The following is a 26,801-nucleotide window of genomic DNA, read 5'->3' as shown; positions in this document are numbered from 1 at the left end:
AGGATTGTTACAGACACAGTTCCTGCCCCATAGAGCTTACAATCTATGATTTTGGTGCCTGAGAGACAGGGAGATAAAGTGACTGACACAAAGAGCTGACCCCAGGAATTGAATCATGGTATCCTGATTCAGTGTCAGTGTTTACAGTCAGTGTCTTTACTCACTGAGCCGCTTCTCTCTTAAGGTAGGTCTATTATAATCTATTATCAAAATAGACAACATACAGATAAGTAGATCACATAGATAAAGTAGCTTAAACAGGAACTCCACCCACATCCCTCAAACTAACTCCTTGGCCACTATACAAGACCTCCTCTGCGTGCTTTACGTTATGTTTTGCGTCTCTCAGCTGCAAAACTGGGGCAAAAATACTGCACCACATTTATCAAGGAAAAACATTTCTATTAAAATCAATGGGATTTTTTTCCCCTTGAGAATCTGATGTAGTATGTTTGCCCCAGTTTAACAGCTGGTAGACTTTGATAAATGACCCCCTATGTGTTTTTCCGGCTTTCTTACTTGGGAATGTGAAATCTGCTAAATGTGGAATTGAGAAGCACATATTTTGATAATGGAAACCACCAACAAAAATTATATAAACACAAATAGGTATGTAGTAACTGCAAATTTAGGCTGTACTGGAGCAGGGTTCCCATAGCTCAAGATAGAGTGATTACGTCCAAAAGCACATGCAGTGCTCAGGTGGCAGAAGTAGGATTTGTTTTTCTTTGTAATCCCTCTTTTGGAGCAGACTGGTGTATTTTTTTTTTATTTGGACTCGGGTTTTGCTTACACTGGGTCCCTCCCTAAGGAAATGTCTTCCCCTAAGCGTGGAAACCGTCCAATGTTCTCCGCTTCAAATATTACAGTGGAATCATTACTGTCTGCAAATGTTAGCTTTTGGATGGTGCTGCAGCATGTGAGACGTGTACATTGACCATACTGGATCACTCTCCCTTTCTCAAAGTGCGTATAATGTTTATGCTTTCGTCTCACAAACAAAATGCCCTTATCTCAAATCAAACTACTATTTCTCGCAATAGAAATCTCTCGCATATTCCTCCCAAATCTCCCTGTAACCAGGTTACACACGCTGGCCAGTATAACATTGCCATGTTAGCCAGCTATATTCCTGTACCACTCTGTTGTTTGCTTTTAAGGCACATAGATATTCTGCCCCTGTGATTATGTTTTAAAAATATATTGTCACTTACTGCTGCTCACAATTTCATCCTCAAACTGGTATGTTTGGTAATAAAGACATTTTTATTAATCGCTGGACAATATGTTTTTTGAACACACGTGAGCAAAGGTATTCTTTCTGCGTGCCTCCATTAGATTATTTATGTATGGGCTCTGGGTTTACGCCCCAGTCCGAGACCAGTGGGCTTGTAAACACTGGGATTAGGCTGCCACTGGCAGGATATATCCAGCTGCTTGCCAACTCCATCATATCTTTTTCCTGGCTCTGTCCCCTTTAGCATTGTAATGTGATCACCTATTGTATCTCACGGCTCACATTCTCTTTCAGAATGCTCGGTGGGGACCTGAGTTAATAATAACTTGGCTATGTGAGTAAAGACACAGACTTTGTAAACAATGACACAGAGTTTGAATCAGGGAACCAGGTTCAATTTCCAGTGTCTGCTCCTTGTGACCTTGGGCAAGTCACTTTATCTCCCTGTGCTTCAGGCACCAAAAACACATAGATTGTAAGCTCATCTGGGCAGGGACAGTGTCTGTAACAATTCTATGTGCTGCGTACCGTGCACTATACTGCAATTGTGAAGTGCGTTGAGTCCCATTAGGTCGAAAAGTGCTATATCAAATAAAGTTATTATCAGGAAATAAAGTTATTTACTCAGGTCCCCACATATAACATCTTCAGCTCTAAACATATTGTAGACCTTTAAATTCCGTCCTTGTTTCTAGATCTACGAAACACAAGCTCAGCATCATACCAAACCGCGACAGAATTAAAAGGGCTGCAATCCCTAGATAAGCATGCATGTACATATAGCATTTATATTACCCCTGTTATACTCCTTTCACCACAACAAGGTGCAAACATTTGCATGTGCGGTACTTTGGGAGCAGCGACATACTGTATGTATAGATCGTTCAAATCTTGTTTCTTACCGTACATTTGATGCAGACCTTTTGGGAGCAGCGGCTGATGCCCCTCAAACCTGGAGAATTTATTTGGTGCAAAGACGATGAAAAACTGTCCCAGTTATAAGCTACATTTTTGATACATCTCATTATAATATTTATCTGACTCCCTCCTCTTCTAACACTGCCTATAACTCGTCCCCCAAATATTAATGGGGCAAGAGGAGCAAAAATGGAGCCAAGCACATCGACACATGAGTCATGTACAGTAACAAAAACATATATCTTAACCCCAATTTCTATACAATTTTTAATGAAACTAAAATGCAAACACCTACATATACTTATTGTTATAATAAATAATGTGCATAGTTTGCTTATTGCCATATTTACATATTTTGTATAAATGCTCATTCCAGTCTAAAAATGGAAGTGGAATAAGCACAAGGCAATGTGCACATTTGCATTCTTCTCGGAGTTATTTTCCTGTAGTAATAATTCAAAGTATGTGGCCCTCCACCTTGAAACATTGCATGGTTCTAATCTTGCATGCTTATCTACAGTGAAAGCAAAGGATTACCTGTGTGTCATCATGCAAGAAGGGGAATCGATCTAGGGACCTTACATACAGTATGCTTGTTTCATAAACGCAAAGTAACATATCTCAAGCTGTATGTCAGGGGTGGCCATTATGACTGAGCCACCTGTGCTGAAGCAGGGTGATCCTTAAAACCTGACCTGTTGGTGGCCCTTGATGACTGGAGTTGGCCACTCCTGTTAATAGAATATTATAAGACTAAATGTGTACTTCATAGCAGAGCACCTGCCGTCAGACCCCTTGGGAGCCCTTGGAGCCCAGCTGTCAATCAAGTGGTTAAAGAATCCAGTCACAGAATTCCAAAGTCTCTTTGTGTCACTATCATATTTTAATTGTTATTTTGCATTAAACTTTTAGTGCTTAAAAGTAGTACAAACCTTTACAAAATGTGTATCGTATGTAACCGAATTATATTAATTTAAAACATTTTTTTTTAGAACTTAGTAAATATAAATTATTATTGTAGATAATGACAATAGGTGTGTAGATGTGACAATAACTTTTTTTTTAAACCTATATAATGAAACATCCGTCCTCCGTCACAAACATTTTTGGTTGCTATACAGCAACTTAATTCTGCGCTACCTATATAAACAGACTTTTTCGTGTTAACGTCAGATTCAACTTGGCGGCTATTTCGAAGCAGTTTGTCCTTTTTTGGGGTGCACAGGAATCTTCTTTTTTAGTACATACCATATACATGTGTACACCTATCGCAGTCCATTGCACAAATAATGCACCCCCCATTGCACAAATATTGCACCCCCACCCAACCGATAGATGTGTGGTGGATTGGCCGGTTCATGGTAAAACGAGACCTAGTCTCTTCAGGTGGACCTCTAGATTTCACGGGGGCCTTCGCTGTACTATCCAGGAAAAGATGAGCTGGGCTGCACCCTAAACCCAAATACTGTATATTCCAGCAACCTCTTGTTAGATGGAATAAAGGCTAGTGTGGTGTTAAAAGGCTGTATTATCAGAACCCCTCATACAGAGAAGGCATTAGACCTCAGCAGTAAATAGCGCTATTTCACCCAAGTCTTGGCCATGTGACATTATAACAGTTGACCAGTGAGAAGTTAAGATTCAACTTTGACATTGCTTGATATGGACTAATCGCTTATTTACAGTACTGTAGGTATAGAATACACTGCTGTGTGAGAGTTTACTAGATAATCTATTAACATTAGTAGTAGTATCAGTATAGATAAATAACAGCTACGTTTATAGGAATATAATAGACCAATATTATTTCATTATTGGTATTCTATGTATTATTGTAGTAATTTAAACAGATTATTTATAGGTGACTGGTACCAGTGTAATAAACTGTATGTTTACTGAAAATCACTATTATTGCTCGTCTCTCCTTCTGTCTGACCTATCCTGTAAGTGAACTCCACTGTTAAACCATATTAAGGGGAACTGGTGCTGGTGGCTCTGGGTTGGCTTGCTGGGAACCAAATGTACAGTCTAAATTGGGGAAGAGATAGGGAGATAAAAGGTCTACAGACCAAACAGGAGATCCCAAAGGAGATAACGGAGTACAGGGCCACCTTGCACCACTCAATACCAACGCTTGATGCCATCAACAAACAACTACATTAAAACATTTTTAATATATATTGATCACTTTAGAAGTCCCCTTTTTGTTGAATGATCACCAATATTTAACCCTTTGAACATGTCAATGCTTTTGGTTCCAGTGTGGATTTTGAGATCATGACGGTAAAAGAAGCAGTTTGGTGGAAACTGAGAGGAGGAAAGATCTGGATGTAGTAAGCAATATGTGAGCAAGGTTTCAGAGGCAAGGAGTTCAGGAACTAGTTAGATTTAGGAAGAGTGCAATGATCTAGCACAGGCATAGCACCAGAATATACAGCTGAGAGAGCTATAAAGTGGAGCTGTCAAATCCACATAAAAGTAATTTACACTCAAACCCAAATAAACTCATCCCTTTTATTTAATAGCCTGTTTAAGCCAAAGAAACATAAAATCCTGGCTGCTTCTCCATTTCCCACCTGTTTTAAACTGATTTTAAACTGAGTTTAAGGCAAGCTTTAGAATAGTCGTGGTCTCGTCTGTACATGTATCGTATTTTTCATGTATATATTACGTATATATTACGTGCCATTTCACACATTGCCGTCCATATTGCTCGTGTTTAATACTGTTATGTTTCAAAGTATACCATGTTATTTGTCTATGCTTATAAAGTATTTTAGGATATTCAACATTTTGCAACAAAGCTGTTCTAAGTCAGAGAGCTGTATTGCATAGTCCTGGCAGTAAAAGAAAGACTTCTTGATTGGAAGCATGTGTTGATCTCAAAGGATGTTTTAAAGCTCTCGTTTTGGAAAAATGTCTGACAACATGTGAACCAAAATCAGCAATGTTGTTGATGTAGAAGTATTATTTTTTTAAAGATATTTTATTAATAATAACTTTATTTCATAATAATAGCTTTGTCATATAGCGCTTTCCTCCCAAAGTGCTTCACAATTATAGTATAGTGCACGGTACACAGCACATAGGATTGTTACAGACACAGTTCCTGCCCCATAGAGCTTACAATCTATGATTTTGGTGCCTGAGAGACAGGGAGATAAAGTGACTGACACAAAGAGCTGACCCCAGGAATTGAATCATGGTATCCTGATTCAGTGTCAGTGTTTACAGTCAGTGTCTTTACTCACTGAGCCGCTTCTCTCTTAAGGTAGGTCTATTATAATCTATTATCAAAATAGACAACATACAGATAAGTAGATCACATAGATAAAGTAGCTTAAACAGGAACTCAACCCACATCCCTCAAACTAACTCCTTGGCCACCTTACAAGACCTCCTCTGCGTGCTTTACGTTATGTTTTGCGTCTCTCAGCTGCAAAACTGGGGCAAAAATACAGCACCACATTTATCAAGGAAAAACATTTCTATTAAAATCAATGGGATTTTTTTCCCCTTGAGAATCTGATGTAGTATGTTTGCCCCAGTTTAACAGCTGGTAGACTTTGATAAATGATCCCCTATGTGTTTTTCAGGCTTTCTTACTTGGGAATGTGGAATCTGCTAAATGTGGAATTGAGAAGCACATATTTTGATAATGGAAACCACCAACAAAAATTATATAAACACAAATAGGTATGTAGTAACTGCAAATTTAGGCTGTACTGGAGCAGGGTTCCCATAGCTCAAGATAGAGTGATTACGTCCAAAAGCACATGCAGTGCTCAGGTGGCAGAAGTAGGATTTGTTTTTTTTTTTTATTTGGACTCGGGTTTTGCTTACACTGGGTCCCTCCCTAAGGAAATGTCTTCCCCTAAGCGTGGAAACCGTCCAATGTTCTCCGCTTCAGGCATTTCCTCTGCTTCAAATATTACAGTGGAATCATTACTGTCTGCAAATGTTAGCTTTTGGATGGTGCTGCAGCATGTGAGACGTGTACATTGACCATATTGGATAACTCTCCCTTTCTCAAAGTGCGTATAATGTTTATGCTTTCGTCTTACAAACAAAATGCCCTTATCGCAAAGCAAACTACTATTTCTCGCAATAGAAATCTCTCGCATATTCCTCCCAAATCTCCCTGTAACCAGGTTACACACGCTGGCCAGTATAACATTGCCATGTTAGCCAGCTATATTCCTGTACCACTCTGTTGTTTGCTTTTAAGGCACATAGATATTCTGCCCCTGTGATTATGTTTTAAAAATATATTGTCACTTACTGCTGCTCACAATTTCACCTTCAAACTGGTATGTTTGGCAATAAAGACATTTTTATTAATCGCTGGACAATATGTTTTTTGAATACACGTGAGCAAAGGTATTCTTTCTGCGTGCCTCCATTAGATTATTTATGTATGGGCTCTGGGTTTACGCCCCAGTCCGAGACCAGTGGGCTTGTAAACACTGGGATTAGGCTGCCACTGGCAGGATATATCCAGCTGCTTGCCAACTCCATCATATCTTTTTCCTGGCTCTGTCCCCTTTAGCATTGTAATGTGATCACCTATTGTATCTCACGGCTCACATTCTCTTTCAGAATGCTCGGTGGGGACCTGAGTTAATAATAACTTGGCTATGTGAGTAAAGACACAGACTTTGTAAACAATGACACAGAGTTTGAATCAGGGAACCAGGTTCAATTTCCAGTGTCCGCTCCTTGTGACCTTGGGCAAGTCACTTTATCTCCCTGTGCTTCAGGCACCAAAAACACATAGATTGTAAGCTCATCTGGGCAGGGACAGTGTCTGTAACAATTCTATGTGCTGCGTACCGTATACTGCAATTGTGAAGTGCTTTGAGTCCCATTGGGTCGAAAAGTGCTATATCAAATAAAGTTATTATCAGGAAATAAAGTTATTAACTCAGGTCCCCACATATAACATCTTCAGCTCTAAACATATTGTAGACCTTTAAATTCCGTCCTTGTTTCTAGATCTACGAAACACAAGATCAGCATCATACCAAACCGCGACAGAATTAAAAGGGCTGCAATCCCTATATAAGCATGCATGTACATATAGCATTTATATTACCCCTGTTATACTCCTTTCACCACAACAAGGTGCAAACATTTGCATGTGCGGTACTTTGGGAGCAGCGACATACTGTATGTATAAATCGTTCAAATCTTGTTTCTTACCGTACATTTGATGCAGACCTTTTGGGAGCAGCGGCTGATGCCCCTCAAACCTGGAGAATTTATTTGGTGCAAAGACCAAGAAAAACTGTCCCAGTTATAAGCTACATTTTTGATACATCTCATTATAATATTTATCTGACTCCCTCCTCTTCTAACACTTCCTATAACTCGTCCCCCAAATATTAATGGGGCAAGAGGAGCAAAAATGGAGCCAAGCACATCGACACGAGTCATGTACAGTAACAAAAACATATATCTTAACCCCAATTTCTATACAATTTTTAATGACACTAAAATGCAAACACATACATATACTTATTGTTATAATAAATAATGTGCATAGTTTGCTTATTGCCATATTTACATATTTTGTATAAATGCTCATTCCAGTCTAAAAATGGAAGTGGAATAAGCACAAGGGAATGTGCACATTTGCATTCTTCTCTGAATTATTTTCCTGTAGTAATAATTCAAAGTATGTGTCCCTCCACCTTGAAACATTGCATGGTTCTAATCTTGCATGCTTACTGCACCGACACACTTTATTCGAGCAAATACCCAGTATGTACCTGGCAGATACCTGGAATGCGCCGCTCCTCACCTCTGACAAGCCCCGTTGCGTTTGCCTTCCCAGCCTGGGTTCATGCCTGGCTGACGGGCGGCTGATCTGTTAAATTATAATGATTAGGATTTAATAGGCTGCAATGTTTCGCGTGTCTACCAGATGGCATAAATTCATGAATTGTAATGCAGTATATATATAAATACTGTGCAGTATTGCAGCCAGTGGGAATAAAATGCTTCAATCCCTGCCTGAAAATACCTCAATGCACTCGGGCAGAAAACAGTCACAAACCTCAATACACCCGGGTATACCCGAATTCGTGGATGCTTCAATCCCTGCCTGAAAATACCTCAATGCACTCGGGCAGAAAACAGTCACAAACCTCAATACACCCGGGTATACCCGAATTCGTGGAACTAGCCAAGCTCGAATAAAGTGTGTCGCCAGTGTATCTACAGTGAAAGCAAAGGATTACCTGTGTGTCATCATGCAAGAAGGGGAATCGATCTAGGGACCTTACATACAGTATGCTTGTTTCATAAACGCAAAGTAACATATCTCAAGCTGTATGTCAGGGGTGGCCATTATGACTGAGCCACCTGTGCTGAAGCAGTGTGATCCTTAAAACCTGACCTGTTGGTGGCCCTTGATGACTGGAGTTGGCCACTCCTGTTGTATGCGAATCAATATTCAGAAACACAAAACGTACAGAGAGCAAAGCAGGTATTAATAGAATATTATAAGACTAAATGTGTACTTCATAGCAGAGCACCTGCCGTCAGACCCCTTGGGAGCCCTTGGAGCCCAGCTGTCAATCAAGTGGTTAAAGAATCCAGTCACAGAATTCTAAAGTCTCTTTGTGTCACTATCATATTTTAATTGTTATTTTGCATTAAACTTTTAGTGCTTAAAAGTAGTACAAACCTTTACAAAATGTGTATCGTATGTAACCGAATTATATTAATTTAAAACATTTTTTTTTAGAACTTAGTAAATATAAATTATTATTGTAGATAATGACAACAGGTGTGTAGATGTGACAATAATAACTTTTTTTTTAAACCTATATAATGAAACATCCGTCCTCCGTCACAAACATTTTTGGTTGCTATACAGCAACTTAATTCTGCGCTACCTATATAAACAGACTTTTTCGTGTTAACGTCAGATTCAACTTGGCGGCTATTTCGAAGCAGTTTGTCCTTTTTTGGGGTGCACAGGAATCTTCCTTTTTAGTACATACCATATACATGTGTACACCTATCGCAGTCCATTGCACAAATAATGTTTGCTGCTGAAGGCGCCGATTGAGAGAGTTCAGGTTAGTACGAGAGTTCAGGTTAGTACGAGAGAGTTCAGGTTAGTACGAGAGAGTTCAGGTTATTACGAGAGAGTTCAGGTTATTACGAGAGAGTTCAGGTTAGTACACAGGCGCACACGAGCGTAATATAAAATGAGATGTCTGTGCACAAATTTGATACCACACAAGCCATTTTTGGCACTTACAGATGTAGCAGACGTTACTGCGTCCGCTGGTGCGCTCCCACGGGTGAAATAGGGTGTTAGCCGCACCCCCTACAGGGCAACAGCTGCTTCTCCCACTGGAGCATTGTGTATGTCCTGCAGCAACACATGCCATCACGTACAATAATGTCTGCTACATCTGTAGTACATACTGTAGGTCACTTCATATTTGTATGTGTAACCATGTATATCCTCTTTGCTACTGATCTAACCCTGCCTAACACATAAGCCGTGGTACCAGTGCAGGCAGTGTTAGGGTTAATACAGGTTTTCCCCTGCAGTAAGCAGCTCCCTTGAGTGACAGGGGGGGCAGGCTTGGTTTTTGTGTTCTGCCCTATCAGGGGCTCAGACCTAAGACCTTCCCACTGGGTATAAAAGGGGCTGCAGAGCCAAATTCTAGTTAGTTGTTCAGAGGCAAAAATAGGGTGATGGCGGTCACAGCAACTTGGAGCTCAGCCAAAAGTGAATAAAATAAAATCAGCTTTAATAAATTACATGTTGCACATCACAGAAAAAAAACACTCTTGACGCTTTTCGTCCCGGGATGGGACTTTATCAAAGAGTTCAGAGGAGCTGTTTTCTGGTTCTAGAGTTCAGAGTGTTGGATAGACCCTCTCCCTTAGGGAAGTGGGGCAACTACCCCTTATTCTGCCAGGGAATAAGGGAGCTAAGGATAGACTATTTGGGGTCTAAAGCTCCCTGGGTTGAAGAAGTGCTCATGTTGGTATGCTGTTGAAGAATAACGAACCATCCCATGTTTCATACTCCTGCCTAAGCCTGCAGTTTATCAGGGTGGTGCAAGAGGGTTCTCCTGCAGGGACTGCACCCAGTTTGGCTGGGGCCTGCTGGAGATGGAGGCGCTGCAAACGTAAGAACTAAGAGAAACCTTAAAGCCTGTCCTGTCTTCCACACTACCATCGGCGGACAAAAAGCACATCCTGTAAGCCTAGCAGGTGAGCAGCACAACAACACCAGGTATCAATGAAATCTCCCAACGGGTGGGGGAAAACCTGTTACATATGCCTATCTAGGAGATCAAAATGAGTGCCCCAATGTACAGTATTATGCAGAAGGGGTACAACTACTATATGACAAATGACACTGCACCAGATGTATCAGAGGAAAAAATCCTATTGATTTCAATGGGATATTTGTGTACAGATATGATGCAGATTTCAGAATTGCCTAATTTTTGCCTTGATACAACTGACCCTGGGATTTGAGGGGGTTCACCACACTGGTTCAGAATTGTTAACTGTCACTGCTTTTCTGTGTGTCTTACTGGGGGAGATCAACGCAAAGAAAGGGCACCAAGAAGTTTGTTTTGACGCATTGCTCCATATTCTGCGTGAGATTATGTCCCATGTATGAAAACACTCCTTACATTTTACGCAAACGGTTAGCCAGGAATGTTTAGGCCACCTCAGTGGATTTTTTTGACGCAAATACAGGATAAAAATGTGATCCCGTCCAGAGAGACGCAGGTGTTTAATACATGTCATAATAATCTGTGCGGCATGTAACTCCTCCCTAACGTCTCATATTGACACTCCTCAAGGCACACATAGCAACATTTAAAGCGCAAACCCTCATATATTGACACCGAGACGCAAGATAAAAATTACGCAATTTACGTCAATTTTGCTGCAAATTTGCCCTGATATATATCACCTCCACTGATCTTATTATCAGTGTCGCAAAGGGGTCCATGTATTAAGGCAAAAGTTGGGCAATTATGGGGTAAAACAAAACTTTGCGAGATGTTTTAAAGACAAAATCCTACTGATTTCAATTGGATTATTTTTCTTTTATACACATGGCACAGATGTTTTCCTCAGTTTTGCATTGATACATACAGTATGGCCTTCAATAGAATCTCACTAATAAAAGTAACTATATTACCATATGCCTTTCTTTGGTCCAGAAGGTCCAAAATTCACTGATTTGTCCTTAGAAGTTGACATAACTGCTTGTTTTGAATAAATATATATAAAACATAATAATAACAGAAGCAGACACTTCAAAAGCTTGTTGTATCATGCTTAAATATAGCTATATTAAATATAGATTTATTTGACCGTTTCTGGCAATCTGCCAATTAGAATTGACAGAACAAACCCTTCCTGTTATTGTTGTTAGCAATTCTGTTGGCATATTAAAAAAAACTCTAAAGTTGAATATGCCAACAATAATAATGCCACTTGTGGTGATGTTTTAATCACCCAAAAAAACCTAGATGGGCAAAGTGTGCCTGAACCTTTGGTATGCCCCAACTGGCTTAAAATACTTGCTCACATAAGACTTCTATCTTAACAAGGACCCACTTATCCTCTGTCCCCACATCATATTCATTTGCATTCTACTGACAAACATTCTTTCCTAAACAAGCTCTTGTTACCAAGGGGAACCTAACCTCAACATACACACTGACACAAAAAACTTGGCACTGGTCCCTCCTAATCAAAACTTTACATGCATTTTCCCTCCAACCAAAGCTGCAGCAAATGCTTAATGGAACAGAAAAACATTTATCAAAGGGCAATAATAAAGCACATTAGCCCATATAGCCTATAGTCCACGATATGCCTAGATGACAGACAGGGAAGGGAATGTGTGGTTGGCCACTCAAGCAATAAGAAGGTAAAAATCTTGATATAACTACTTGTAACGCTCCTAAGAAATGAAGTTGTATAGAAAATTAATAATTGTTTATTCATAGCATAATACATTACAGGCATACCCCGCTTTAAGGACACTCACTTTAAGTACACTCGCGAGTAAGGACATATCGCCCAATAGGCAAACGGCAGCTCGCGCATGCGCCTGTCAGCACGTCCTGAACAGCAATACCGGTTCCCTACCTGTACCGAAGCTGTGCGCATGCGGGGAAACTATAGAGCCTGTTACACATGCGTTATTTACATCAGTTATGCACGTATATGACGATTGCAGTACAGTACATGCATCGATAAGTGGATAAAAGGTAGTGCTTCACTTTAAGTACATTTTCGCTTTACATACATGCTCCGGTCCCATTGCGTACGCTAATGCGGGGTATGCCTGTATTTGTGTTGTCGTTTTTACAGCACCTGGCGAATTCCATTATGATTTATCATTTAATTGCACATAGAATTAAGGGTGACAATTGAGTCCTAAGGTGGCTACATGTTTCCAAATCGGCGTGATCCAGTCCCATTCTTTTTAAGTAATTGTGCTGTGACACCTTTTAATAGGAGAACCAATAGAGTTTGTCATAGAGGGACGTACAGTATATAACGTGCAGAGCTTTTAAAACCTCAGTTTCTTCTTCAAGTGTATACTATTTGGAATATCACATGAAGCAGAAACCTATGAGGATTTCAAATCTCTATACACTTTAAATAAATCTATTAAGAACTATAATGTTGGTCCCCCTAAAAGATATTACAGCCTACCAAAGAAAATCTACATTGCTCTTGCACCAATACGGTTAATAGAACTTTGAGCTACACCAGAGTAAAAAGGGATCATAAAAACAGGAATGCATCGCAATGTTGCCTGATCTGAATGTCGATCCTATACGTTCCGAAATCTGTTTGCATTTGCTACAATTAAGCATTTTAACTATTTATTCCTAAATGGAGATACTGGAAAGAGCAACAAAATGCATAACACTACAAAAAAAAAAAGGACCTGCATCTGTGCCAAATGTAATAAAATAGTCAAACACAGTAATGTCTTACATTTGAGGCGTATTCTTGGTTAGAGGAGTTTACACCACATTAGACTTGGTGGGGAATTCTGACACACCCAGAGTTTTAGACATCATCTTTATAATAGGTGCATCTCAAGAATCTTCCTATAATCACTCCCCCACAACACAAGGTCAAAAGTGATCAAAATGACCTTAATTGATTAGCACTCACGGGGAGATTAACTTACTTTCTATACATGTGAACACACCCCAATCCAGCGTTAGCTGCCAAGTTACTGAATCTCCCCTTAGAGAGGAATGTGTGAAATACCTCTGTAAGGCTGAGTCCATGGTGACTGCAGCCGTGCGGAGGCGCGCTTAGGCAAAGCGGGTGCTTTCCCTGGCCTTAGTTCGCGCGCCGTCCGGGGGCGTGTCGGGGGGCGGGCCAGGGACGTCACGGAGCTGGTTCGCCCTCATTGTGCGAACCACTCATGTGATCGTCCCTCCGCTCCCGTGAGCGCGAAAAACGAAAAATTTGGTAAGACCTACGCTTTCGCACGCTTGCGGAAGCGTGCACGAGCCCCTGCTAAAGCCGCTCTCATTGCGGCTGCAGGGGCTCACTGCCGAGCGTAAGCGCGCCTAAGCGTTGACCATGCCTGAGGCCTAAGGGTAAATTTTATAGCAATTTTATTTATTGTGTCTGATTATACCGAGCTCTCCATGTCTTCTTCTTCTGACACACAAGACTATACCTTCCTCTTTCTTATATCTTTGGCACTTTAAATGGATTTCTCTAACTCTACTTATATGTAGCTCCCTCTTTGGGGACTACTAGTTAAGATAAGGGGCTAGCTGCCTTAATGGGTTAACTGGGTGTGCTCACTCGGGTTTCACACCTCCACTGTTTGTCTTTTGACCAGTGATGTCACCATAGGTAGCACAGAGTGTATGTATAGCTCCACCATATGTTCTAGAAGCAGGCTCTTCAGAGAAGAGAGAGATGGATGAGGGGGGATAAGTAGAAAGATGGGGTGATATGTGATGGGGAAGAGAGAGAGAGAGGGTATGGGGAAGAGAGAGAGAGATGGGATGGGGAGGAGAGAGGATGGGAAGGGGGGGGGGGGAGAGATACCCGTATCATTTACATATTTTTACGATTTCACATAGGTTATAGTTAATATGCAAGTCAGTTAGGCCATAGGCTACTTTATTTTTTCCTTCCGCACCTCTAATGATGCGGCCCGAGTCTTGCAGTCGGATTTAATTTAAATCAATCCTACATATATGTTTTCAAAATATAAAATTTGTATATGCCATCACAGATAGATTCCTGTATTACAATCTTCATGTTAGTCCCATGAATGTACAAAAAGCATCTGGTGTCCTCTACCTCCACTACAACTGTAGAACTGCATGAAGAAACTAGAAACAGAATAAGTAACCTAAATGAACTAGAAACTATAGAACAATCCTGATTATGAATTTCTAATGCAATCTAGCAAGACACATGATAATCCCAAATCACTGGCAAGAGTTGCTGACTGGCAGTTCCAACATGTTTACTAAACACCTTAAAGTACCCGTGTAAGAGGCACAGCCCTTGCGAAGGTGCAAATCAGGTAACATCATGTCAGTTGTAATACAGTACTGTACATTAATCTTTAGCAAGAGAAAGGAGCAAGTCTGCTCATGCTCAATGGCTCGTTCTTGCTCCTCATTCTCTCAATTCTACACTGCGCCCCTGGGAAATAGAGCAGAATGCATTTGACCTGCAAGGCAAACGCCTGATGAAGCACCATGCCTTTTTTTAAACAAATATGTATGCTCAGGGTGAGCTTTCTGTTAAATAAGCTAATAGTTGTCTGCTCCATTTAACTTTTATTCTCTTGTTGGTATTTTGTCTGTAGATGTTTCTGGCCACAGATGTGCATTACAAAATGTTCACTGCACTAGGAAGGCTGTAGAGAAGAATCTGGAGGTTCCCAGGACTGTATACAGCAGTAGGGCTCATATCCAGTCCTCCCCCCAACAGATCAGGTTTTCAGGATATCTCATCTTCCGCACAGGGGGCTCAATCGGCCCCTGCTTCAGCATAGGTGGCTCAGTCTTTGACTGAGGCTCTGATTTAGCCACCTGTGCTGTAGCTGGAATATCCTGAAAACTTGGCCTGTTGGGGGGGCGGGGGGCTTGAGTTGAGCACCCTGTCTACAGCACTGAAGGTATTTGCAAGGAAAATTCACAAAGTAAAGGAGCAGGAGGGACACCGAGAGAAAATGTCTTCATGAATCAACATCTGATACTTTAATGTCATTTAGTTTCACTGTATTTGAGCCAAAACATATGGGTTTCAATCAGATGCAAAGCATGCCAGTTGCTTTAGATAATATAAAGTTTGCATTGTTTTGTCAATAGCCCTGAGTGGAAAGACACGTTTGACTGCTTTGGAAATCAACGCAAATAATAAAGAACATAGTGCTATGGTGATTATGATTAGTATACTAGTCTAATGTTCTAGTAGCCGTATTGTTCCTGGAGCAGTGTAGATTTGGTGTAGGGTATGATACTTTTTAATTGACCAACATGATCGATCATTCTACATAGCTGAAATTATAGCGTCTCTTGTTCATGTGAACTGTCGGTACACAGTACACTTGAAATTATAGCGTGTTGAGCTTTTGAAATCTCACTGGTCTTTCCTTCATGTGTACTGTGAAAAGACAATTAACATAATAATTGAAATATATTAAGTATATTGCCATAAAAATGCTGGAATATATTAACCCCAAACCTGCCATATAATGATAGAGGAATATAACAGTGTTAATGCAGTTGCAGTATTAGCTGAAGTATAAGGATAGATAGATAGAAACATTCTGCAGAGCTGGGGAGCAGCTTCACCGCATATTGATTAAGAACCAATGACTGATAAATGCAACTCACACCATGTGCTTCGCTCAATCATGCTGGTATTTAATGACCCTATTTAGATATTATAATCAGCGTTTGAAGGTTACCGTGACGCGTCTTTACATAACTTGCTTCCCTTCAGTGACATTGCTTTATCCAGAGAGCAAATAAGAAGTACTGAAACATTTGAAGCAGATCCAAAGAAAACGAAGCAGAGTAAAGACAAACGTCTGTGCTTCAATGCACTGGAGATTTGACATACCAGGATTTTCATGCAGTAAAAACAAATGAACCGTAACATGACACTTAAGAAAGAAATCTGACAAGGCCATCCAGCATTCCCCACATGTGCCCAGACACTGGAAGATAACGATTGTCTGATAGTGTGTAATTGCCATGCTCAGAGCCCACCCACAGGACAAGTATAGAGTATACAGCAATAAAGAAAGTTTAGATACCTTTTAGCACAGATTGTCTCTTGGTTTTGCCTCAAAATGAACAGGGCAAAGGCAGTTCAGAACGACAATATGTGAATTGTTGAGCAAAGGGAGAACAAGGGAGCGCTGAGCAAAGGAAGAAAAAGGGAGAACTGAGCAAAGGGAGAGCAAGGGAGCACAGAGAACAACAGTTTAGTAGTGGTTGCTCAAATGTGTGAATTGTAGTAAAAAAATAGAAGAAAGGCACGTGCCCGGCACTCCTGTTTTTCCTCTGGATAGGTTTCTTGTAAGATTATTTTGAAAAGCAACAATAGATTCTGAACACTCGCTCTAAACTGATAGGGTGCTACCCCAGGATTAATGCTTCCTAGGAAGCCTTAGAGAACCAACAAATATAGAAGAAAAAGAGAGACAATCCTTCTAGGTGGGCGCACTCCTGCGTGAATCCCTTTGGTATTTATTAACACTTTGGTATGTATTACCATAATGATGCCAGTAGAGGTACAAATCCTATACAGTATGTATCAAGACTAAATTGAGTCACACGTGAGAGGGGGAGAACTTCAACTCGTAACCATGATATTATCAGCGAACTAATACTATGCGAAAGGAGTAATTTAAAATACAGGTATAAGCTTATTGACAAATTAGGCAATCAGCCTTTGAATGTCTAGTGACAAAGCACAATCACCAATAGACTGAGCCTGAGTATCTTGAAATCTTTTAAGTACAGCTATTAGCTACTTTATATTTCAGTATTGGCTACTAGGCAGTAATATTATTCCACTGGCAAACTTCATTTGATTTATTGATGCAGCCGCACGCAGTTTCCTGCAACCCTCATTTTATTTATTTTATCATTTGAGTGCAATTTACTTTTATGTATTAAAATATTTTTAATTCACATTATATAGAAACCATATTTATAGAAATATCTATATGCCAACACAGCTTGACACCTGGAGATCAGGCTATTTTTTCACTCCGTAGAGGTCTATTATACACCACACCCAGTCTGGTTAACCAGATATCCATTTGACCGTTACTGGTATTAATGGATTGTGTGTGTGTGTGTGTGTGTGTGTGTGTGTGTGTGTGTGTGTGTGTGTGTGTGTGTGTGTGTGTGTGTGTGTGTGTGTGTGTGTGTGTGTGTGTGTGTGTGTGTGTGTGTATATATATATATATGTATACCTACCAATTGATAATATCATGGTTACGAGTTGAAGTTCTCCCTCTCACGTGAAACTCTATTTAGTCTTGATACATATTGCATTTGTATCTCTACTGGCATCATTGTGGTAATACATACCAAAGTATTAATAAATACCAAAGGGATTCACACAGGAGTGCGCCCACCTAAAATGATTTTCTCTCTTTTTCTTCTATATTTGAAGATCATTTTGAGGTGCGTAGCTTCTCCGTAGCGGGATTCCCCATCCGCCACCGTATAATCACAGTAGAAATAGCTGCACTCTTCTTTCAAAAGATCCTAAGATCATGTATTGAAAAATCGGTGAGACAAATGATAGCACAACGTTAACCCTTCCTCAGGTGCATGCAGGTGGATGATCTAAGGATCTTTTGAAAGAAGAGGGCGGCTATTTCTCCTATCCCATGTAGATTGTGCAACAGGGACTCCTGCTGGAGCTGAGCCAAGGTAGTTCAAGCTCCATGTACCCCCTTGCTCCCATGATATTTACTATTTTGTTTACTATTCATGTAGGTCAGTTTATATACCCATATCTATGGACCAGGGGCCCTCCGGAGCTAAGGGGCCACACCACCCTTGGTTCAACACAGATCCCTACTTTAATTTACAGTCGATAAAATGTTAAATTGGCAACCTTGCCCATTGTTGATCACTTGACCAAAATAAACTTTGAATTGGCTTAAAAAATAGTTTTTGTCTTTATATTTTTTGGCTGATATGGATGACGGTAGACGACGGAAAGATCTCCCTAATTTATTTTCCCAGATCAGAGGGGAAGTCTAAAATATTGTCATGTTTGGTAATGCAATCTAGCAGGATATTTTTGCGACCTACCTGTATGTGATGTTCACTTGGGTCCCCGGTTCATCCCTTTCCCAGATTAAAGCGACTCTTTCGGGACATTGATGGACATGCTTATCGAGGCAATTCACTGTACAAGAAAAACCAACATAGAATTTGTTAGTATGTGAGGCATGCAAAGGATTTCTCACAACGTGGCGAGGGAGAATATAAATACTGTATATAAATAAATGTGTAACTAGTATATAAGGCAACCATCAAAGTGGTCTGTGTACAGTAGTATCTGACACGTTCATAGACAATGAATAGATATGATTAACAGGGGGGGATGTGTAAGCGGAGGGCCTCTTAGGAGGGATCTTTTCAACTGCAACTATCCGGCACTATCCGGCTGGAGGACTCTCAGACAGTGTGCTGGAAACCATTGTATTCAACTGCTCATACACCAAGAAATGTTTGTGAGTTGTAAATCTCATTTTTATTACTGTTATATTAAAAGTGTTATTATGCCATATTGTTCTTCTGCACTTTTTTTTTACTAAGATGCAGTTCTCCATCATTTGAAGACTGCAAGAGGATAGACCACATAATTTCACCATCCCAGAGAGGAACATTTGCACTGAGCTAAGTGTATCTAATTATACAACTTGTAATCACCATATCCATATTAAGTGCAATTGTTTATATTTTATTCTCTTCTCTTCTTCATGATTATATAGCCCATGCACCCTAGAACGTCCAAACATCCCTTTTTCACAGATATGATTAACACTTTAGCTTGTCAGGGGGGCCTAGCAAGCAATATGTTTCTTCTTCTGGCAGAGAAGTAGTTAATTTGCATACTATGTACTGTAACTGCAGTCCTGGGACGGAAAGGTGGCCACCCTATTGTGAGGTGGTTACATGTAATGAATGGTGCTATCTTTTTCTCAGTTACCATGGAAGGCATTGAACAAGCTGTAGAATAAAAGACAAGTGAAAGATATTGTACCATATTTGCATAACAAACAGCAACCCATATCACTTAATTTTTCCCAACACATTGTTGGGTTTTGCTTGACGCAAATGCTGGAGTGTAACCATGCCAGAAATGTAGCAGAGTCTCATTTTTGCATTGGCAAATCGCCTGGCTTTATAAATCACTATATATGTATGCATGTATGTATGTATGTATGTATGTATACACATACATACACACAGGAACAAATCACTGAAGTAATCCAATATACAAGCACAACACAGCAACTGAAGAAAAGTGTAATTTATTGTTCCATGATGCAGACAAAAAGCCCGACATTTCGGTCCCCAGGTTGACCTTTCTCAATGGTGACCAAAACGTTGGGCTCTTTGTCTGCATCATGGACCAATGCGACTTTGGATCTGCAGTGGATCGGCCGGTTACTTTGGTCTGTGGATTCCAGCGGATCAATGTTAAAAGGGGTGATTCATGTTTTGCGGATTTTTAATTATTATTATTATTACCAATACACTCTGTGGATTCTGCAAGCCGTCAACAGATTTGTAGAATCCAGGGATTCAGCAATCCGTTGGCTGCTGAATCCGCGGATTGGATTCAACAAATCCGTCCACTTAATGTATCCAATGGAGGTATTTGATGAATCCACTCGGATTGAAACTGCCCAAATCCGTTTGTGGATTTTACACCACAAAGCGGATTCTGTGGGTAACAATCAGCTAAATATCCGGGAAACGTATTTGGGTGGATTTGCCCATCTCTACTAAAAGGGCAAAACCTGCGTGCCCAACATTAACCTCGAGTTTCTCCTAATGAGAATATGCAACAGGGCAGAATTTTTAGGAAGCCTTCTACTGGGCTCCAGTCAAAAGGAAAACTATATAACATTCAGTAACTGGAGTATTCAGAGAGATTGAATCAACTTCAATAGCCTTGTATCACCACATAAGCATTACTGCAGCAGAATAAAAATTATAGCTGGACTATTTTTTATATTTCTAAGGGCTGTATGAGTCAACTAAACTTCTATCAAAGAAAAGTTAAAAGGTTAAAAATATCCCAAACTTCATGTAAAGCACATTGGGCGGTGTCAATGATACAGGGTCTTAGGCTGGGTAAATGGTGAGCACGCGCTCGCTACCGTGCGCGTGACGTCACCGAGTTTCAGCTGCAGCAATTTGTGGCCTGGGTAGATGCGACGGGGGTGTGGCCATGACATCCCGGAGCTGGTCCGCCCTCATTGGGTGAACCGCTCGCGTGACCTGTCCGTCGCGTCGCAGAATCAAATTGATCTGATTCTGCGCGCACCGCGCACCGCACACCCCAATGCACTGGCACACACAGTCTATAGCCACGAACATTCCCTTATGGCATTGTGATTGCGCCGCGTGTGCGCACTACTCTGCGCGGTCTCGCCGACCATGGACACGGCCTTATTTACAAAGCAGTCCTGCCATAAAACACTTTCCAGTACTGTAATACATCTTCCAGCATCAGAAGGTGTCTTATGGTAGAAGACTGCTTAATAAATATGGCCAATAATGTTTCCTTGAGATACATTCCTGTTGATTTACAACGTCCATATTTCCTCCCATATTGCTCACTGTTTGTTAATGTTCAACCCCAATACTTCTGGTGAGACAGATGAACCCGGGGCTTCATTAACATAAGATGCTCATTTTCTGCTCCTTTTACAAATTACTATTAGGGTTATTGTGATTAGCAGAAAAATTAAATAGGTGGCAGAATAGAGCCATTAATAAGACAGAAAACATTCATTTGCATTCACATCGTGTGTTGGCAACAATAATTCCAGGTATCATGGTCCCGTGACCACACAATATTTCATTATAACTGTAACGGGTATTCCACCCCACCCAATCTCATATATAGTGTGGGTGAGTAGAACATGCAGTGTTACCGGTGTGTGTGGTGCGTTACCTGTTGGTTCACAGGAGGGCCTGGGGCAATTACAATACTATGGACAACCACTTACAATAGGTGCAGAGCCTCCACCTGCGATGGCTCCCACCAGAAGGGGGAGGGGATCCTCGCAGGACAAACACAATGATCACATACACAATGGGGTATAATAACTAAGGACTTTACTAACATGTAATACGACACATCACATTCATAACATAACCTGTGTCCCTCTCAGGAGGAGACACTAACCGTGACGTCTCGCAGGACGATTCCCCAACACTAGGTGATCCCACCCAGTGTCCAAAGAACCCCACCCAATGTCCCGCACTCTTGCAGAGAGTCAATGGGTGACTGCGCAGTCACTATTAAGCTAAGGGCCCGGTGGTGCACTTAGAACTGTAGATACCTGCCGAGCACTCCAGTGCTCGGATCAGCAACGCTTCACAAAGGGTCAGACGCGTGATGAATCCGTCTGATCCTATCCTGGCGATATTCTCTGTGGACCCCCCAACGTGGGTCCGAACTCCGTCACTGGAACCGCAGCATCCGCTGAGTCCCTTTCTAACGATACAGCAACGTGACACACCCTGCACTACAGGCCGTCCCTATAGCACAGCATCCTTAAGTGGCTTAAGGGTCAATCTCCTAGGGCATTCGGGGTTGCCTATCCTATATAGGTAGGTCTTGTACCCACCCTACTCATAATACGGGCCCTGGGCCATGGATCCCCGGACTGGTAACCGCTATGAACCCCCCCAGTTGCCTCGTACTACGCGCAACGCCGGCCTGGGCAATGGCTCCCCGGATTGGTTACCGCTATGAACCCCCCCCTCGCCTCGCCACTCGCAACACGGACCCTGGGCTATGGCTCCCCGGACTGGTTACCGCTATGAAACCCCCCAGCTGTCTCGTGCCACTAACTTACAACAGGACCCTGGGCTATGGCTCCCCGGATTGGTTACCGCTATGAAACCCCCCAGTTGTCCCTATCTTCCCTTCTGTTCCCCAGTTGCCAACTAAAGTAAGTGACAGGTTCCCTATCCTGAGGGCTGTCCCTGGCAACACTCACAGGAAGACCACCATGTCAATGTCTCTCTAGAACAGTCACAAGTGGGGCTAAAACACTGTATGCCCATTTCTCCTTCCACCTCGATGGTCCTGTAGTCGAGGGGTAACCGAGACACATGGGCCTCCCTGAACATGGGCTTCTTGCAGGCAGGAGCACATAAAGAGAAGAGAATCTACTCCGGGCGCGCTCCAGGCCACATACGCATTAGGGTGTATCCCTTGACAGTCTATCTCGGTTTCCTGCTCCGAAAGAAAATATTCCATGTCTACGACAATGCCTTCCTCCTCCTCCTCCTCCTGGTGAATAGAAGGGTCTAATGGCTGTTCACTGTGCTCACTCCCCCTGGTGGAATGTAAAGGAGGGGTGTGCTCTATCACTGAGTGGCTCTGTCTCTGCACTGAGTCACTCACATTGCGGGGGCGGGGCTCTGGTTTTCCCGCCAATCCCGGAGGGTTTTCTGCAACCCTTTTCTGAGCAGCCTGGCAGTCAGAAGCACGTGTGTCATTTTGAGTGGGCGGGAGCCGCCATGTTAGGTGGGACTCACTATTAGCCTCCCTTGCTACAGGAGCCTCCATTTTGATCACAGTCCTGCTAACTACATTAGGGCTCTCGTTGCATGCAGGAACGGCCGATTCAGGGTAAATAAAGGGGCACCCCTCGTTCGGACCCTCGGACAGACTCAAGAATTGAGGACCATCTTCCTCGCTTATGGCATGGTCTACATACATCAGTATAGTACTCCACTGCCAGGTGATATCATACCTTCGTCCTCTGACCCATGTACGATCCAGGCCAGGGAGCTTCCGAACCTGCGCCTGAACGTCCAGCAGAGACACGCCAGCAGGGACTGCCCCCACGGCAACCATGTGGTTAGGAGTTGCACTAAGCTTCGAGGCCCAGGTGGAGACCTCCTGTCTGGAGAGCGCCCACATGGTGAAAAATGGGAATTGGACAATTTGAAAAAAAATGGAACAGGGCACCCCAGGTCTATCTCAGCAGCGCCTCCAAATGTAACGGGTATTCCACCCCACCCAATCTCATATATAGTGTGGGTGAGTAGAACAGGCAGTGTTACCGGTGTGTGTGGTGCGTTACCTGTTGGTTCACAGGAGGGCTGAGCTTCCGCCACGGGGAACCTGGGGCAATTACAATACTATGGACAACCACTTACAATAGGTGCAGCGCCTCCACCTGCGATGGCTCCCACCAGAAGGGGGAGGGGATCCTCGCAGGACAAACACAATGATCACATACACAATGGGGTATAATAACTAAGGACTTTACTAACATGTAATACGACACATCACATTCATAACATAACCTGTGTCCCTCTCAGGAGGAGACACTAACCGTGACGTCTCGCAGGACGATTCCCCAACACTAGGTGATCCCACCCAGTGTCCAAAGAACCCCACCCAATGTCCCGCACTCTTGCAGAGAGTCAATGGGTGACTGCGCAGTCACTATTAAGCTAAGGGCCCGGTGGTGCACTTAGAACTGTAGATACCTGCCGAGCACTCCAGTGCTCGGATCAGCAACGCTTCACAAAGGGTCAGACGCGTGATGAATCCGTCTGATCCTATCCTGGCGATATTCTCTGTGGACCCCCCAACGTGGGTCCGAACTCCGTCACTGGAACCGCAGCATCCGCTGAGTCCTTCTCTAACGATACAGCAACGTGACACACCCTGCACTACAGGCCGTCCCTATAGCACAGCATCCTTAAGTGGCTTAAGGGTCAATCTCCTAGGGCATTCGGGGTTGCCTATCCTATATAGGTAGGTCTTGTACCCACCCTACTCATAATACGGGCCCTGGGCCATGGATCCCCGGACTGGTTACCGCTATGAACCCCCCCCAGTTGCCTCGTACTACGCGCAACGCCGGCCTGGGCAATGGCTCCCCGGATTGGTTACCGCTATGAACCCCCCCCTCGCCTCGCCACTCGCAACACAGACCCTGGGCTATGGCTCCCCGGACTGGTTACCGCTATGAACCCCCCAGCTGTCTCGTGCCACTAATTCACAACAGGACCCTGGGCTATGGCTCCCCGGATTGGTTACCGCTATGAAACCCCCCCCAGCTGTCCCTATCTTCCCTTCTGTTCCCCAGTTGCCAACTAAGGTAAGTGACAGGTTCCCTATCCTGAGGGCTGTCCCTGGCAACACTCACACTACTGGGGACTCAGGGCTATATTGGGCCAAGGGGGTGCTGGCCTAGTACAGGGAGTCCCTCGCTCCTGTACCCTACCTCCTTCCCTTGACTGCTCCTTCCTCTGACTGACTCGTAGCTGCAAGCCCGCCAAATGTATCCACTTGCTCTCCTGACCATCCTGCAGCCCTATTGGCTCCTATGAGGCAGCTGGTGCCTCCCTCGCTAAGCACTATGGGAATTGTAGTCCCTGGGCGCCTGCAATAACATTGGGGCCGCGTGCGTGCCTTTCCTGCACCTACACTAACCCCTAATGGCCGCCGCAACCTCTCCCTGTCTATCCCTACTCTCGCGCGACCCTCCTGGCTGGCTCCTACACTCGCGCGATCACTGCGCATGCGCGAGTGGTGGAGTAATGGCGGCGCTCTCTTCGCCGGCCGCCGGGACCTTAGAGACGCGACCGCGGCCTTAGCAACGGCCCGATCGCGTCCCCGGCAACCGGCCCGCTCGCGGAGACAGCGCACCGCTCCCTGCAACGGCCCCTACCCTTGGGATGGCCGTCGGGTCTGCCGCTGGCCTCCGGCAGCACCCGGCATCTCTCCTGGCCACGGAGGCTCCCTAGGAGGACGAAGGGGGAAACAGGTGACCTGGCTACATAACATTTAAAGGGGCTTTGTAATTGTTTTCCAATCGCAGCATTCATTTTATTCAACACGTGAATCACAAAATATAAACTTATTTCACTCTTTTGGTGGACGTCTCTCTGTCATGAGTTCTGTAACATGTTACTGTGAACATGACCCAGATATAAGGTAGCAGAATAACTTGTCATCTAATATTTGGTATCTGAGAACCAGGGAAGATACTACAGAATGACTTTCTCAAATATTTGGTACCGGTATCAAGTAGGTGTCTCCAGCTTCTGCAAGCAAATTTTTTGTTTATTAATAGGGCAGTCTATATTTGTTTGTTTGTTTGTTTGTTTTAACACTCTGAATAAATCTACAGGTACATAATATTAGTGGGAAATATTTAGAGTACTTTTGATTTCCCAAAAACTGTACTGGCACACACCTGACTACTTCACTCATCATTGACATTGCACTAATAATAATAATAATAATAATACATTAGTTATAATAATAAATAATAATAATATAAGAAACATCTAGCTAATCCCCAATGTTATCATTTCAACATGAATGTCCAGTCTGGCACATTATAATTCATCTTGACCTATAACTTCATAGGATAACACATACTGATAATACACTCATTCAAGACCGTTGCAAATCATACATACTAGTACACCAGCGGTTATGTAATATAATGTGTGTGTGTATGTGTGTGTCCTTGTGTTGTCCTTTCCCCTAGAGGTATCCTACGAAGAGAAACGGACGGGCACAAACTAATCACCACTTCAAAGACTTCAAGGTGAATTGCAAGTTTGAACTTGATGACACAAGCCCCCTCCGCATACACATGTATTGAATGCTATTTATAGCAGCACAGTACATACTGCAAGGTTATCTGCACTATTACTGTATATTTATCCTTTTTGAAACCTTTCCTTAGAAAAATGGCTTGGAAAGTTAATACGTCACAACACAACATAGCCACTGTTTCACTAATGTCTTCTCACCTGCACATCAATTTCTATATGTAGTGACTTTGCCAAAAATGTAGCTAAAGTTTCAAATCGCTGTATTGTTCCTGGAGAAGTATAGATTAGGTTAGGATATATTCTAGGGACCAACATGAGCATTAAGCATAGGCTAATTATAGTATACACAGCTTTTGACATGTCACAGGTGACTTCTTCAATTATACTGGCAGAACAAAAGGTAGCTCTATACATTATAATTTCATCTATGAAAGACTCCTGTGTTAGTCCCCTTAAAAAGGCCACATAACATATAATTAATCTTTGCAAAAATAATTAACACCCTGTTCAATATGCTGTGTAGCCGTTTTTCCCTTGTTCAGGGAGATTTTTGGCTTTATTTATTTGAGTGGAGCAGAAATCTTCATGAACGATGGGAAGATGGCTTCTCTGCAAATTGAGCAGTGGCCTAAGGGTTCTAATACTAATTAGAAAAGCAAAGTGGATATGCATTGTGAGCACTCAGAACAGTAAGGCTGCGTCCATAGAGAGTGCAGCCGTGCGGAGGCTGAGGGAAAGCGGGTGCTTTCCCTGGCCATAGT

The 26,801-nt window shown here is 42.5% G+C and overlaps 1 protein-coding gene across 1 annotated transcript in view; it reads right to left on the bottom strand.

Annotated features, from left to right (window-relative positions):
* Positions 1–26,801, bottom strand: part of ACSS1 (acyl-CoA synthetase short chain family member 1) — a 128,744-nt gene that overhangs the window by 91,916 nt on the left and 10,027 nt on the right. The window contains exon 2 of the mRNA XM_075596301.1: positions 18,508–18,604. Coding sequence (XP_075452416.1) covers positions 18,508–18,604 — 97 coding nt within the window. The remainder of the gene's footprint in view (positions 1–18,507; positions 18,605–26,801) is intronic.

Source organism: Ascaphus truei, chromosome 4, assembly GCF_040206685.1.
Source record: "Ascaphus truei isolate aAscTru1 chromosome 4, aAscTru1.hap1, whole genome shotgun sequence".
Taxonomy (NCBI): domain Eukaryota; kingdom Metazoa; phylum Chordata; class Amphibia; order Anura; family Ascaphidae; genus Ascaphus; species Ascaphus truei.
Note: the sequence above shows the minus strand (reverse complement) of the source record. Positions and strands in the feature narration are given on the sequence as shown.